This window comes from Podarcis vaucheri (genome assembly GCF_965113315.1).
Source record: "Podarcis vaucheri genome assembly, chromosome: 9".
Classification (NCBI taxonomy): Eukaryota; Metazoa; Chordata; class Lepidosauria; order Squamata; family Lacertidae; genus Podarcis; species Podarcis vaucheri.
In genome coordinates this window covers 45,276,163-45,293,006 of record NC_138767.1, presented here as the reverse complement: position 1 = coordinate 45,293,006, position 16,844 = coordinate 45,276,163, and the positions used below count along the sequence as shown (strand labels likewise).

The 16,844-nt window shown below is 40.9% G+C and overlaps 1 protein-coding gene across 1 annotated transcript in view; it reads right to left on the bottom strand.

Annotated features, from left to right (window-relative positions):
• CPE (carboxypeptidase E) overlaps nt 1-16,844 on the bottom strand; it is a 72,396-nt gene that overhangs the window by 11,282 nt on the left and 44,270 nt on the right. The window contains exons 2-4 of the mRNA XM_082237242.1: nt 4,375-4,571; nt 1,732-1,899; nt 158-275 (exon numbers count right to left, since the gene is read on the bottom strand). Coding sequence (XP_082093368.1) covers nt 158-275; nt 1,732-1,899; nt 4,375-4,571 — 483 coding nt within the window. The remainder of the gene's footprint in view (nt 1-157; nt 276-1,731; nt 1,900-4,374; nt 4,572-16,844) is intronic.

Genomic DNA, 16,844 nt, shown 5'->3' with positions numbered 1-16,844 from the left:
CAGCTGCCAGTGGCATGCAGGAATACTGTAACTTTCTGAAGACATTACATACTGTCACAGAATTATGGGAACTGAACTTTCTATAGCTCCAAAATGATGGCACATTTCACATGCCTTTGAAATGAATAGATTGCACATTCAAGTGTATTGTACATACCAGTTCGAGTCTCATCATAAGGGTAGTTTGCTACAAGGTCCCCACCATGGAGGTTGGCAGACAGCACAAAGGGGATATCCATAATCCAGTGAATTACACTTTTTGTTTCAGGCGCAAGCTATTGAAGAAGAAACATGTATTATTCACCAGCACTTCAAAACCAGTAAATAGGTTAATACTGTATAACAAGCGCTATCACATAAGCTTTATTTAGAGTCCTGTGAAATTCCATGACTTCTGAAAATTGAATTAGAATTACATTATATCTTCAGGATGTACCACTAAACGGTGCTGATGTAAGATTAAAACACACAAGTCTACTAATATGTGCATTACACAAGTTGCCTAAACACAACACATTAATGGTCTTCAGCCATCTTAACTCTCTGTTGGATTTTGGCCTCAGAGTCACACAATATGTGTATGTGAAGAAGCCCACAAAGCTCCCCTGCTGCCTTCACCCATTTCTGGCCTTGGGTCCAACTGAATATTCAGGAGAGATCTGGATCTCCAGGGAATGTCTAAGCAGCAGCAGTTTGAATTTGTAGGGGAGAAAGTATGCCACTCTAGAAGCATGTCATCAGGTGGCCTAGACTTTTATTCTGTCAGACCTTTAGCCTTAAGGAATTTTATGCTTGGTTATGGCCTCTTTGATATTCTTTGTTGCCTAACTTTACTGTCCTTTGTATTCTCTGTTTTTAATGTTTTATCGTTGTGATCACTGGACTTTTGCTGTATTTGTTTGTACCGTAAGGCACTTTGAGGGCCTTCCAATGGCAAAATGGCCCGTAAATACTAAAACAAATGAACAAAGAAGTGTTGAGAATACATGTGAGGTCAAGTATGCCCTTCTGCTCTACACTAGCAAGAAAAAAGGATGCTCTTTAAAAAGATGTTCTAGCATCATGCTCTTAAAAACGCTAACATGTCCTGTCCTGAAGCCCTTGTCCATCTTATCTTGAATTCCTAGTTCTGATCCTGTCTGCTTGCCTTTTCAGCATTCCTGGTCCAGAGAAGACCTAAAGTTGAAACCTAAAAAAATACTCCTCTGGATTTTGCACAACCTTTGGTTTTCACCTTGTTCTCAACCATATTATACATAGGTTCTGGCCATTTGTCTATATCCATCTGCAACCACATAGACAAAAGGAGAGGAGTACCAAAAGGGGGGGGGAGTCTTTGCTCTATAGAGTAAAACTAGTCATCTGAAAGAAACATGCTATGGAAATCTAGAAAGTTTTATCATGTGCTGAAATATTTGAATCAATTCAACTTTCTGTCCCAATTCTGCTTTATTTATTAAATTTTCAAACACCCGTGGATTGATTCTTTTTTTACTGCCTGGGTGGATCTACACACAGGAAAGAAACCGCTATAAATAAGTCAGAAATTAAATCATTATAGAAAGGTTTTTGTTCTATCTGGCTCCATCTGGTGTTGCATGTTTATAACGCATTCAAATCACTATATTTTGATTAATGTAGATGAGTCCCCTGATTGAAAGGGCATATAGAACTCTCTGAAGAGGAACAGATGACAGTCTATAACGTTGATGGTAAACTACAATTATTTACCTTTGGGTTTTGATCCACAGCTTTCTTCAGGCTTTTCAGTAAGTGATTATTTGGACCTCCTTCTTTCTCATGGACATAAACTATTCTATCCAGGTCAGGGAAATTTCGGTTTAGGTCTATTCCCTGGGCATTACTTCGGCCAACAAACCAGTCTTTGAGTTCACCAGGCTAAAAAGAAGAAGTAATCAAGAGGGATTATTAGAAAATAGCACCGATGCTATCATTTAATAGTATAACATAGTTTCCATGAGAAATGGCCCATTTAGCTCATCACTGTGTTGTCTGGTGGTGACTTGAAAGATTCTCAGAAAAATTCAAAAGCATGGCATTCTGGAAACATTCGCCAGTGTCTGCATCTAGTCCTCAGAAGCATACCAATTATCGTGGCTGATTTAAGACATGCATATTCTTCACTTGATGACTGACACTCTCTGTCTCCGTTGACAGAATTGTGTCTGAGTTGATATGCAAATTCTGTGGTGCTTAGCCACAGTGAATTAACCGAAACTAAACAAAAAATATAGCTAACTAGCAGCCTCATACCTGACACTGCTTAGGAATCTCTCTCTCTCTCTCTCTCTCTCTCATATATATATATATATATATATATATATAAAATCACTGCAGTTTTGAAAAGAGTGATTAAAATCAGTGCAGTTTTGAAAAGTTCCACCAGCCATCTCCAGTCAAAAGGGTGTCTAATGGTATCCAGAGAGAGAAAGAGAAACCTGCTACTCAATCTCAGGAACCGTCATACAAATTTGGTTATGATATCTTAAGGTGTCCAAATATACAGTGAACAAACAAATTTCCAAAATACATAGTTGATATTGAAAATTACATGGGTTAAAAAAATGAGTAGACATTCTAATAGCCACTTCCTCACAGCTGTATAAAATTAGGAGTCCTTGAAATTTAGAAATAATAGTTCAATGTGAGATAAATGCACACATCTACTATGTCTTGATCAAAGTATTAGTAGCAATGTTGGTTCTTGGAATAAGACATGCAGGACAAATATGAAAAAGAAAAGCTTTCCTTTGGGCCAATTTGTGTTTAAATGCAAGGTGTTCACGAGAAAATGTAACATGGAGCCACCAGAGGGTGCTCCCACACTGAACATCCCTAATCTATAATTTATTGGTGTTTCAAGGCAACCATGACTCACTTATCAGCAAGTAACTTTGGGATAGCTCTAACTGCATGTACAATATATCTGAAACTGAAAGAAGCTAGGTGAAATCTGCAAAATGCTCCATGGATACTATTACATGCAGGATGCCAGTGAGAGGAAGTGAGATAACACCAGGCATGGATGACAACGATGAATGCCTATTTACCCACATTATGTAAGCTAAGCCACTTAGAGATTTTATTAAACACTGGCCTGCGAGCACTCCAATTGGAGAACAGCCTTTACAAAGCTATCATGGACTTTGAAGACACTCAAACTCGGGACGAAAGGGAGAAACGTGCTAAGAGGAAGGCACGTTTGGCAAACACTCACCATAATCAACTCCCGCCCGGAAACCTATGTCCCCACTGTGGAAGGACATGTGGATCCAGAATTGGCCTCCACAGTCACTTACGGACTCACTGTTAAAACCATGTTTATGGAAGACTATCTTACTCAGCTACAAGTAATTGCCAAAGAAGAAGTAAGCCACTTAGAGATTGGTATGATTTTTTATAAACAAATGTTTGTGACATTGTAGCCACTAAGGAACAGTGCCATGTAAGTGGCCTTTCACTCATGACACACACAGAATAATCCAAGTGTATATGTTATGGTTACACTGCTAAAGCTAGAAGGCCCTTGGGGTGGTCATTGTCAGGGTGGGAAACAAGCCCTCTTCTTACATCCCAATCCACACATTCAATAAATGTGTGGATTAGATCAGAAGACAATCCACTGGCCCTGACCCCAATTTCTGCACGCTGGGAGGAATGTACAAAAATGACTTTGCATATGTACAACTGTACATGCTGTTCTGGGTCTGTACTCATGATCGGGAACCTTAACCACACCATATTGCCTCAGGCAGTGAAGCTAGAACATAGCCTATGTGGCTAGTAGCAATGGACAGCCTCATCCTACATGAATTTGTCTAATCCTTAATAAATAATAATAATAATAATAATAATAATAATAATAATAATAATAATAATAATTTATACCCTGCCCATCTGGCTGGGTTTCCCCAGCCACTCTGGGCAGCTTCCAACAAAATATAAAAATCTTCCCTAAACAGGGCTACCTTCAGATGTCTTCTAAAAGTCAGATAGTTGTATATTTCCCTGACATTCCACAGGGTGTGTACCACAACCGAGAAGGCCCTCTACTTGGTTCCCTGTAACCTGGCTTCTTGCAGTGAGGGAACCACCAGAAGGCCGTTAGAGCTGGACCTCAGTGTCTTGGCTGAACGATGGGGGTGGAGACACTCCTTCAGGTATACTGGGGCGAGGCCATGTTGGTGGCCATCACTCCATCCTGTATATCATCCACAAGGACATAATATAAATGGTGATTTTACCCACCACTGTAAACTCAACCTGCTGCACTGAGCAATAATACCACTGGTAAATGCATTTGACAAATTCTATTAATGCAAATATTTGCTTATGTGGCTACTGCTTGCATACCTGTGACGCTGCCTTCTCAAAGCCATCTGGATTCAGTGACGGCATGATGTGGATACGTGTGCTGTGAATCAAGTTGATGATAGTCTCATTGCCTTTCTGGTATTCGTTGCAGAGGTACTGAGCTAAGAAGATGAGGAGCTCCCTTCCCACGGCTTCATTTCCATGCATGTTGCCAACGTATTTGAATTCTGGCTCCCCTAAAACACAAAGAAAAATGTGGTGTTGGGCATATACACATAACAATAATCAAAATGAATAATGTACGCATCAGATCACATGCGGAGAGCGATCATGCAATCATATAATAAAATCACCCAGATCCTAGTTTGCTTCTCAATTCAGGGGGTGATTTCTATCACCTGCCACCTACATCTAAGGCTCCCCTTCTTGTATTCATGTAAGGAAAGTCAGGACTCATGTTAATGCGCACCAGATCATGACAACTTAGGATCCAAGCCAACATGTATCAGTTCACACTGACGGGCTAAAGTCCTGTACAGTGTAACAAGGAGTGATGTCCAATTGAAATAACAATGCAAGCATGTGTAATTGCATTCTGCATTATTGTTGTTGTCATATTTGATTTTCTAAGATTCCAATTCAGACTTTTTATTTTTTTAAATGCATTATTTGGAAAAGTGCTTGCCTTTGTCTACAGTAACAGAATTTCCCATGAACTCTGTAAAACTGAAACTGGCATTGAAGTCATACCTTTTAAGTCAAACAGAATCCATTCTGGAAGTCCGTTCAACTTCCAAAACATTCGGAAACCAAAGTGTGGCTTCTGATTGGCTGCAGGAAGCTCCTGCAGCCAATCGGAAGCCACAGAAGCCCCGTCGGATGTTTGGGTTCCAAAGAACGTTCACAAACCGGAACACTCACTTCCGGGTTTGTGGCGTTCAGGAGCCAAAACGTCTGAGTACCAAGGCGTTCAGGACCCTATACTTCAAAATGATTCACCTGGTGGGGTGGGATATGCAATGCTAGCTTCCCAGAGACATATCTGGCATTTACTGGGAGGGAGAAGGATGAGGTGGCAACCAGGGTTGGGGCTCTGTGCCACCAATCCAGCAGAACCAATCCAGAGTCTTTGAATATATAAGTGTACAATAATTTATACACACTATACATACACATAAACAAATCGCCAATATTAAAAATTTTATTACATTACTTTGCCGGAGCAGCAAGCAGAGCTAAAACCCTATACTGGATCTCTTCAGCGTCTACAGCTGCTGCAATGCTGGTGCTGAGAAATACAATCTGACTTTTCTTTTAATGTCTGGCAACAAAATAATAATATAGTCTCTGATTCATATAAGCTGTTTTGTCTAAAGGGCAAAAGAGTTGGATAATAACCATTTTCAATATTAAAATACGCTTCAAGATTGCACTAGAAAGTATCATTCTAAACGTTAATTCAGACCAAGAGTCAAAATACATTAGGCATATGAGAAAACTGTAATATGAGTTATATTTAAACAAACATGGTATGACCAGGCACTTATTATTAAATGGGGGAGCAAGATGGGCCGGGCATAACACAACTCTGCCTGTCTGGGTATTTGGTAAAGTACCAAGCCAAACTGGAGGGACAAGGTGGGGGAACTGTGGTAGGCCAATGAAGTTCCCTCTCCTCCTTGGAACAGGACTTGGGGGGGGGTTGCATCTGGTGCTCGGAACAAAGAAGCAGACTAGGGATGCTGTTGGTGTACCATCCACCCTGCTGCCCAACAGCCTCTCTGGATGACTTCATCATCCATACTGAGGATGCCTTGAGACCAGCTTGGGATTTCATAGTCTCTATGGTGACCATTGGGACTGTCTCAGATGGTCACTCGTCTGACACACAGAGCAGGACATACCCTTGATTTGATCTTTGCTCCTTGTGTGGAGGGGAGTGGTCTGGAAGTATGGTAGATATCATCCCATTGTTATGGTCCACTTTCTGGTGAAGTTTAATCTAGCATCAACTACTCCTGTCTGCAGGATTGGGGGACCAAGGTGGATGGTCCGCCATCAGAAGCTGATGGATTCTGAGGTATTTCTGATGGCTCTGGGGGATTTTCCATTGGATAGAGCAAGTGTTCCTGCTGAAGCTCTTGCTTCACTGTGGAAATGTGAGGTGAGTTGGGCCTTCCCTGGCACTACAGAGATTGCATTGCTTCCTGGTGACAATCAAACGTGCATTACAGAGATGGTGTAGCTCTTAGCGAGCTGATTAATCAGCTCTTAGTGAAATGATTAATCAGAAAGTCTTCACTGGAAGCATCTTAATATTTATCTCAGCAATATATATACTGCTTAACACCAAGATTTCTAAGGGCTGGTACCTGCGTACAGCCTCCCATTTTAAAATAGCTAAAGAATTAACTAATAAAGATAGCTAAGTATATGAAAAATGTTTGTGTTGCATTTTAGTAAACAAGGCTTCACTTTTTTCCAAAAAAGGAGCTTTATGTTGAGATGATCAGTGTGTATTTAAAAAATAAAATAAAAATGCTTTTCAATCTGTCTCTAATCCCCCAAACCACAATAGAATGTAATGTTTTGTTTTGCCCATTTCAAATGCCTTTCCCCTTCATTCATTCTATTAAGAAATGCAGTTTTCTGTGTACCATAAATAATAAGTTAAATAGTAAGTTAGCTGACATTTGGAACAAGGGAAAAAAGAATAATAGAATCATGGAAGGAAGCCAAGTCCAACCTCCTGCAATGAATTTTGGTGATACAAGATCATAATCTCCATAAATTAATGTGGGAAAGTGCTATTAATCTGTCAGCTATATGTGTCTGTAATAATAGCAAGTACTTCATATCTGAAGTGTCCTGAAGTGGGCCTAGTGCTATCTCATAGCCATGGGAACTGACCTCACCTCACCTTAGAGGCAACAGAAGGCTGTTAGCAACATACCTCTGATTTGTGGGTTCCCCATGACACTAGCAACCTCATAGTAAAGAAGAGCATCCTTCCCCAATCTCGTGCCCTCCAGATGTTTTGGTCCACAATTCCCACCTTCCCTGATCATTGGGCCATGCTGTTTGGGTCTGACTGGAATTGGGAGTCCAACATCATCTGGTTGGAGAAGGCTAGAATAGAGTGACAAATTACTTGGAAAAATGCTCTTTGATCTACATTTGTTTTTGATACAGCCAAAGGTTAGAATCTGTTTTTGAAAACTTGGGCCTTATATTATGGCTATATAGAAAGCATGTTTGTGAAGGAAGAAGCATGAGAATCTTCTATAAGATTTGCCAGATTCCTGGATCTTTTAATTGTTGAAAATTATAAATGGACTCATAGAAAGTCCAAAAAATACTGGGCATGGATATCAGAAACAAATCCTGAACAGTTTTTCTAACAATTTTATGTAAATAGAACCTCACAGATGACAGAGTAAAATTTAAGGCTTAGACTTCTTTGTGAGCAGCATTTTGTCTGAAACTTAGAATAAAATTGTACTTTCTAATGTTATTTCTATTCTCTCCTAAACATTAGGGAAAATCCAGTGTGACTTGTGTGTTACTAAGCTTGGTGTTTCTGATTCTATCCATTTGCCTGTCAGCTTTAAATATTAAAATATATACACAATTTTTGCAGCCATACATTTTTTTCAAATATAAGCACCATAAGAAACAGGAAATTAATTAACCTATATGTATTTGAAGTCAGAATTCTGTCGTGTTTTTGCCTTCAATTACAGTGAAATTATCCAGAAATCACTTTAAAAGACAATTTTGCAAGAAAGAAATTGAACATTCTGCTCACAGGAAAATGACAATTATGGGGAAAGTAAAGCTCAGTCTGTTTTCAAGGCATCTGGGAAACAGGTTTTTAAAGTACTATCTGCCATACAGGAAATCTGTGATTTGTGCAGTTTTAATACTAAATGTGTAGGAGGAGAAGTCATGCAGCTTGTACACAGCTTAGTTCACGATCAAGTGAGACAGAACAGGTTCTCTTTAAGCCTAATGTGGTCTCAGCAACATCTGCTGGGTTAAATTAGGTTTAATCAGCTATGTACCTGGTTATATATTAGGATCCCATGCAACAATTTCCAGAAGCATTCAGGACAATCCCAGAGCTATTTCCACTAATGTTAACTGGAGCATTACATCAGTATTTACTTTAATGGCAGAAGGTGGGTTTGAGAGCTGTTTGGAATTCATTCCTCAAAGAAGAGAAGAAGAGTTTGGATTTGATATCCTGCTTTATCACTACCCTAAGGAGTCTCAAAGCGGCTAACATTCTCCTTTCCCTTCCTCCTCCACAACAAACACACTGTGAGGTGAGTGGGGCTGAGAGACTTCAAAGAAGTGTGACTAGCTCAAGGTCACCCAGCAGCTGCATGTGGAGGAGCAGAGACGCGAACCCAGTTCACCAGATTATAAGTCTACCACTCTTAACCACTACACCACACTGGCTCTCAAAACCTTTGTACTATCCTGGAAGGAAATGTTCCAAGGACAAAAACACCAGGAACAAAAGAATGAAGGTGGGCTGCAAGAATCTACACAGCAAAAAAGTCACAGTCCTATACCTCTTCCATTTGAGACAATAGACCATAGGCCTTGCTTCCCTAATACTTAAACACCTTGTTCATGTCCTTCGTCGGATGAGTGCTACAAAGTGTTGAGTTCTTCATCTGGGAACCAACAAGTAAGCCATACAAGATATATTTATTTGACCTAAAAGCTGTCTAACTCACACTGTTGTCTGATGCACAAGTTACTGCCACCATGGAGCAGTCTTGAATTCAAATAGAGTCGTTTTCTCTACTCCTCTACCAAACTGCTCCTTAAAAGCTGTGAAATTTACATTGGGGTTGGGCGAAAGGAGAAAACCATCTGATGAACATGATGAGCTTGAAGGCTTCCAGACCTGATACCAACAAATTTAATGGCCAAACTAGGGAGACAGAGAGTGTTAGGCTTCAATGTCAAGGTCACTGAGGTTCTAGGCTGAATGTTGCCATTGCACTTTTTTGGAACACTGTGAGTTTTCACAGTGGTCTTCTCTGCCCCATTAGATCTTCCTCGGCCTAAGAATTATTTGGCTCCTTTGTTCACTTTACTTGCTGGCTGTTACTGGAGCAGTCTTGTTAATGATGCTGCAGGGGCTCTGAAGGATTTAAGCGTTTCTGTGGAAAGCTATTCATGCCAGAACTCACTCAGTCTGTTGGAGCGGCGATCAAAGTGAGTGTTAATGCTTTCTCCCAAATAATGGGCCATAAACAGTTATCGTTTCCCCTCTTGCAATTTCTTGGCCAGTAAGTGGGACAAATTTCATACCAGATGGCTTATCCCAAGCTTCAGAGGATTTTGAACACAGTGCACATATCTTTCCTTCCATTGTGAGGATATTGCATTTCCCATGCATTTAAAGCACATAATTTCATACTTTTCCCAGATACAGAAAGAATACAACAGCATGGAATGGATTCACACCATTGTCACATATACTGATTGGGTCTCTTATGCAATTCAGTGACATAACCCCTCCACTCCAATATGGCTGAGTTACTTTTGGAACTTTCCTTTGAGGACCATCTAATTCTTTGAAACTATGCATTTCACTTCTCCAACGTAGGCATTGGTTTATTTCTTTTTTAAGGGGGTGTAAAGAATGGCATAACTCCTCTGCAACAAGCCTAGCCTTCTCATCCACTATCACATGGTATAGGGGGAGGTCATATATTCACTGCTCTTCTCTAGCTCTTCTCCTTTTGTATCACAGGACTTGGCTCAATGAGAGCTGAAGATGGAACTTCTTATCTCCAAAGATGCAGCAAACAAACCAATTTGAAAGTAGAAGTGCTCTTCCAGGAGAGAAAGCAGCATCTTTGTTCTTGCCCCTGTCATCCTGGGGAAGTGACTTTCATCGTTGTTCAAGGTGGCCTCCTATGCCTGACTTAGATATTTCAGCCTTCCCAATCTAGTGCCCTTTTGATGTTGCTGGACTACAACTTTCATCAACCCTGACCACTGCCTATGCTAACTGGGCTGATGGGAATTGTATTTCAAAACATTAGGAGGATACCAGGTTGGTTATGGTTGCGTTATTCATATACAGCAATAGGTTGACTAGATTCCTCTGTTTATTGTGTGCATTATGAGCAAATATATTTCTCTGATCAGCTAACATATCATATATGTATGCTTTGATAATAATTATAAACTATTTGTAATCTCTCACTGGAAGGACAGATCGTGAAGCTGAGGCTCCAATACTTTGGCCACCTCATGAGAAGAGAAGACTCCCTGGAAAAGACCCTGATGTTGGGAAAGATTGAGGGCACAAGGAGAAGGGGACGACAGAGGAAGAGATGGTTGGACAGTGTTCTCGAAGCCACAAACATGAGTTTGACCAAACTGCGGGAGGCAGTGGAAGACAGGAGTGCCTGGCGTGCTCTGGTCCATGGGGTCACGAAGAGTCGGACACGACTAAACTAAATAACAACATTTGTGATCTGTGTAATATACTTCATTGTGAGGTATATTTGACATTTTTTAATATATCTTTTGCAGGCTGCAGAAGATGTGTCATTTCATTTCTGCCAACTGTCCATCAAGTCAACAGGATTCGGTTTGACAGTTCCATTTCATTTTTTGTTTACTATATGAATAAATGGGAAATTGAAAATCCAGCAGCACATAGCAGATGACAGTGCAGCTGCTCCCAATAAGAAATGCATTCAACACTTTATAGTGATACTCAACTGAGTTGATGGAAGTCTGTTACTATACAAAATCCTCCTTGTTAAGTATATAGAAGAATACAGGGCCTGTCCAGATTTGGGTCTGTTTGCTTGTTTGTTGCAGATGTATTCTGCAACATGTTATTGACACAAAAATAGCATATTAGTGGTGGATTTATAATGGAACATCCAGACATCGTTCTACTTAGCACATTATTGCCACCTGGAGGGGCGCCCTTGTGCCTTAGTGCAACAAAAGCAGGTCCAAAAAAAGTTAGAAAATCTGAGAAAGTTACAGGAAACACACTTACTGGAAATGTCTGCCCCAAAACATTTGCAGGTGCAAAGTATTGAAAGCAGGATTGCATATAACCACCCCAATACCACCATGAGCACAAATCATCATGAATTAACAATAAAAGGCTGTCTGAGGAAGCCCGCATGTCACTTTGGCACTAGTAAGACTGCAGGTGCCCAGAAACAATCAGGAACTAGGTGAACAAACATAAGCTCAATGTAGAGGAAAAATATGATAGTGGCTTTACTTTCATAACTTGGTTTCATTTCTCCTTTCTCTGTCCAAATATTTTCCCTTAAAATGGTTCAGGTTTGTCATATTTGGAAATGCATATAACTGGGTGAATTGCTGAAGTTTGTCTGCTTTAAAGTACAGACTATGGAAGCTGCATTCTGCAAGTACTAAAGGGTAGCATAAACACACACCACGTATGCATGCATGCATACTTACATGAAAACCCACGGGACATTTAAAACTATCTTGAATGAATACTGTAGTGCCTGTAGTTCCAACAGCAATGAACACCACCAGAAGCATATGATTCGTATCAGAACATTAGTCAGAAGACAACTTCGTATAAGCAGGCTAAATATGAGCTGCCCTCCCTTGTTCAATAGGGTGTGATGCTTTCTTTTAATAACATTATATGCCCATTATATAAAAATGACTAATACCTATTGCTCATTAGCTTTAGCCATTGCCCTTTATGGATAAACACAGTGCTCACAGAAAGCTTCCATAACGTAAAATGTGACTTTTTGTTTGATTGATTCAAGGAAAAACAAACACAGGAAGAACACAGCAGATTAACACTGTTGCATCACTTTATCCCCTTATGCAGTCTTGCCAAAATAAACAGGTGAAGATAAATAGGTTAGGGGGATGAAATGCAATTTGATGATCACAGTGGCAAAGAGAGAGAAGATTAAAAGGTGCACTATTTAACACTGCCTGCAAAAAAGTTGAGGAAATCTTTTAAGAGAGTAGTTTAGCTAGATTTAAAAACAAAACAAAAAACAGGCAGCACAGCAGTGACCCCAAAGTAGCATGCCATTGCTGGCATTACCTGGGATAGTCAAATGTTGTAAACTACAACTTCCATCACCCCTGACCATTGGATGTGCCAGCTGGGACATGAGACGAGTTGTAGTCTCTCTCTGGAACATCCTGTTCTTAGAGCTGCTATGTATTATGCTCTTTTGCATATTTTATTCTGCATGCTAAATGCACAGTTTCAAAATACAGTGGTACCTCAGGTTAAGAACTTAATGCATTCTGGAGGTCCGTTCTTAACCTGAAACTGTTCTTAACCTGAGGCACCACTTTAGCTAACGGGGCCTCCCGTTGCCACCACGCCACACGATTTCTATTCTCATCCTGAAGCAAAGTTTTTAACCTGAGGTACTATTTCTGGGTTAGCAGAGTCTGTAACCTGAAGCGTCTGTATCCTTAAGTGTCTGTAACCTGAGGTAGCACTGTACATGTTTGAGCACACCACATTTGTATCTGATTCAGGCATGTGCTAATGTGCCCGCATAAGGCCTGAGAAAAAATCCCCTCAAAAATCCACATGAGGCTGTTTGCTCTTCCTGTTCAATTTCTCTCTGCACTGGTTTGGTCTCTCCTACACTGGACACATACTTATGCTGACCTGTCCCTGGATGCCAGAAGTGGACACCCTCCCCTCCTTCTGTTCTGAACAAAGCTATGAAGGGCAGGTGCATTAGTGGCTGATGTAGGTACCTTTTTCCTGTTGATGGGGAGTGTATATACCTGCACCATTCTGTGGTCCTGTCTCTTCTTCTGCTCTTTTAGATGAGGCAGCCATTTTGTGTTGTGCCACATCCGTTGGCAGCCATTTTGTTATTGGCACCCATAACCCTTTCTCGATATTCTAAATGTTCCCACTGGTCCCCAAAAGTTGGGTGTCTCTGTTCTACAGGGGACTTCTGATTAGCTATACCTCAATGTGGCATGTGCAAGTCTGGAACAGGAAACGTGTATTGTGGAGGAAGGAACCCTTGCTCTTAAGCAAGTTTCTAGCTTTCGAACATTTTAGTAAGTGCATTTTCAGCTTTGTCATCTTTCCCCTCACAACAAACCCACTGCCACTCCCCCTGCTTCTCTTTTAAAATGCTAAAGGACATTTGCAACTGGTAATTCAGTCTTCCATATGTAGATGGAATCTACATCTGCGGAAGAACACAGTAAAAAGTTAAGCCAACACCCAAAAAGCCACTCCCTCCCTCTTCTAAACATCAGGCTGTTATCACGTTCTTGCCTTTTCCTCTTCACTTCAGTTGCGGCTGCATCATGATGGTTTCAGTTAACATTCACAGCCTTTATGTAGGCTGCTATGATGCTTGAAAGATGGGTGCTAGAAAGCCTCAGGAAATGTGAAACACTGGCTTCCAATGAACAGCTCCCAAAATAGCAGCTGTTAAGAAAGAATGGATAGCTAGGAAGCAGATAGAAAGAACATGGGAAGCCAACATGAAGACCAGAAGCAAAACACTGCAAAAATCTCTCTGCTGTGGAAGCTTCGTGTCCAGACCCAAAACCCTTTTAGTATGCTGATGCTAGGACTCAGGATGGAAACATCTACTGAAGAAAAGCGGGAAAGTGCAACTCAGTGTATTTCCTCACCCATTGCTTGCTAATTTTAACCCATGTCAGAGAAAGCAAGTTTAAGATAACGAGAAGTCCTGGACCTCCTGCCTTTAAAAAGAAGAAGAAGGAAATGCCAGGAATGTACATGTCAGCTAGCATGATATCTTTCTTACAATTGGTAATTCCTAACTAACAAGAGCAAAAATGAAATGACATTCCCCACCCAGTATGCAGAGTTGCTAAGTGCGCAAAAAAGTAGTCAGAGCAAAAGTAAACATCATCATGGCTGGAGCATAATCGTGGAGGATGTGTGTTGACTTAAGAACTAGTGGCCTGTAGCCAAAGATTTGGCTGATAAAGCTCCAATTGCTATGTGAAATTGATCTTGCTTGAGTACCTCTCAGCTTTCCCAGCTTCTTGGGGCCAAGACCTTCAAAATGCCACTTCTGTGTTCACACCACTGACACTAACACAAAGCTCCCCCTTTCCCTTCGCCCCGTCTTTCTTGACTTACTGCTCATGCCATTCTTTGCTGGAAGCCATCCCCCAACCCCCAGGAAAGAGATTCTGTTGTCCTTACACCACAGGGGAATTCTGGATTGAGGGGGGGACAGAACTGGCATGGGTAGGAATTGGCAAAACTGCTTTCTCTGGGTGGAGAAGCACATGCAGCTCCTCCTCCTAGCTCAGCAGAGCAAGGAGAAGGGAAGGTGGAAGCTGCTGCACTCGGTGCACATTCAGTGTGCACTCTCATCTCATCTTATTTGTCTCCTTCTTTGGCTACAAAAACTCTCTTGCCCTTACCTGAAAGAGGGACATCAGCAAAGGCAGCTGTATGTGCAAGTGCTAAGAAGGCCCTCCAGTCAAAGGTTCCCCACCCCACCTGATTTTAAAGAGACATTTAGAAGATATAACAAGATCAATAAGACGCATTATATGGCTAGAGAAGAAAAATCCATCCAAGTTCAGCCCCTTCTGAACAGAATTTTGTCGATTACACTTTAGCACAGAACAGAAGCAGAGAGCTAATCTGCGTGACTCATCTCCGGAGACTGTGTGGGTGGAAAACAGGACCAGAAGGCAAAGACCACAGAAGTGTATGTACAGGAGCAGAACAGTGTATGTTGAACTTTTTTGTAAGTAATGTGGTTGCTGCCCAAAAAAGATTCCGGAGGAAACAGTTTGAAGGGTTGGAAGATTATATATGTGAATATCTGATTGGTATTAGTATACATTTTTTCACTAGTAACGTATGTTTCCATACACTTTATTACCGTTTTCTCAAGCAGTTCAGAAGACATAACCAGCAGACAACAAATTATGAGATTAGAAGGTTGTCCAACACAACCACCCACAACCAAATAATAATTAATAATAATAATCGCAACCTCGTCATTATTTACCAAACAGATGAATTCAGTAACAAACTAACAAAGTTCATGTCAAAGGTAATTGAAAGAGATAGAACCAACTTAGAAACATAAAAGGCCACAAATGACATTTCTCTATGACTAAGTGAAATATTAAAGTGGCACCCCTCCTCTCCCCAGCCTTCTGATCCCAAAGGCTTTTTGGTCTTACAGCTGTGCTTCATCAATCCCATAGACTCAAAAATTTGGGTCTCAACCAATCCCCTTCCTTACCCCTGCATCTCCATCCCCACGGTCAGGAAGCCGCATTGCACAGGAATTCCTAGTTTACCTTCTCCCATACTTGTTGCTCAGGGAACCTGGAGCCTAAAAGTCAGCTGCTGTTTATGCATTCACATGTCATGTCACATCCATCTTCAGGTTTACTGAACTTCTCACCTGCCTCTTCTTATTCCCTCTGAAATCCCCCTGCTTTTTTAATTGTCTGCTTCCTGCATTAAGCACTTTCTCTCTCTTCCTTCACATCTGTTCATCATTATCAGAAATGTACAGAAGCATTTTGGCATCATATAAAACCATCCAAACACTGAGTTCTGGTCTGTGTTCCCTTCACAATCTAAGGGTGGGCCTTTTCTGTCATGGTACCAAGGCTTTCAAACTCTGAGATCTACCTGTCCTATTTCTACTCACCTTGTGAGCTTTTGCCTCTAACAATTAACTGCCATTCATTTGCTTTATTTACTTATAAAGTGGAACTAGTCTTGTTATAAAAAATTCCCATTTGGGGGGGGGGGTGAATAGTATAGTCCCAAAAGCTCAGTTCCCTTTTGTTCATTCTGGGGCCTATCTCTTCCACACTTTGGAGGGAAATTTCCTTGGACTTATACAGTGTCATGATATCTGTGCTCTTGTCTTATTTAATCTATTTTACAACTATCCCATCGTCTCACTAAGCCCCTTCATATCACCTTTCTTATCAAGCCGTATTTACATTCCTAACTAAAAATCCTATGTTGCACAGAAATACATGAAATGAATACCCCCCCCCCCGATAGTTCAATTGGTTACGCCCTGTGAACACTACAAATTACAGTTGTAATATGCCCTGGCAACAAATGCTCAAATAATTAAATGGATTCACTGAATTCTGACGGAGATTCGAAAATTCCAAAGGAAAACTAGTTCAGAGGAGAGAGGGTATTGAAGCAACAGAAATCAGCTTTGCCAAGGCTCAAAGGCCTTCTGATGCAGGAACATTTTTACCCAACACGCAGTCAACCCCATCCCAAACACACACATCTCAAAATCATGATATGTGCATATGTGGATTATTTTACAGAGGACAGTCCTCTACCTGTCTGGTCCAAGTCCAGTTTAAAGAACCACAAAGGGGGAGAGCAAGAGAGACCCTGAATTTGTCAGTCAAAAGCCAGCACCTGGACAGCAACCTGAGCAAGTTACAAGAAGAAGAAGAAGAGTTTGGATTTGATATCC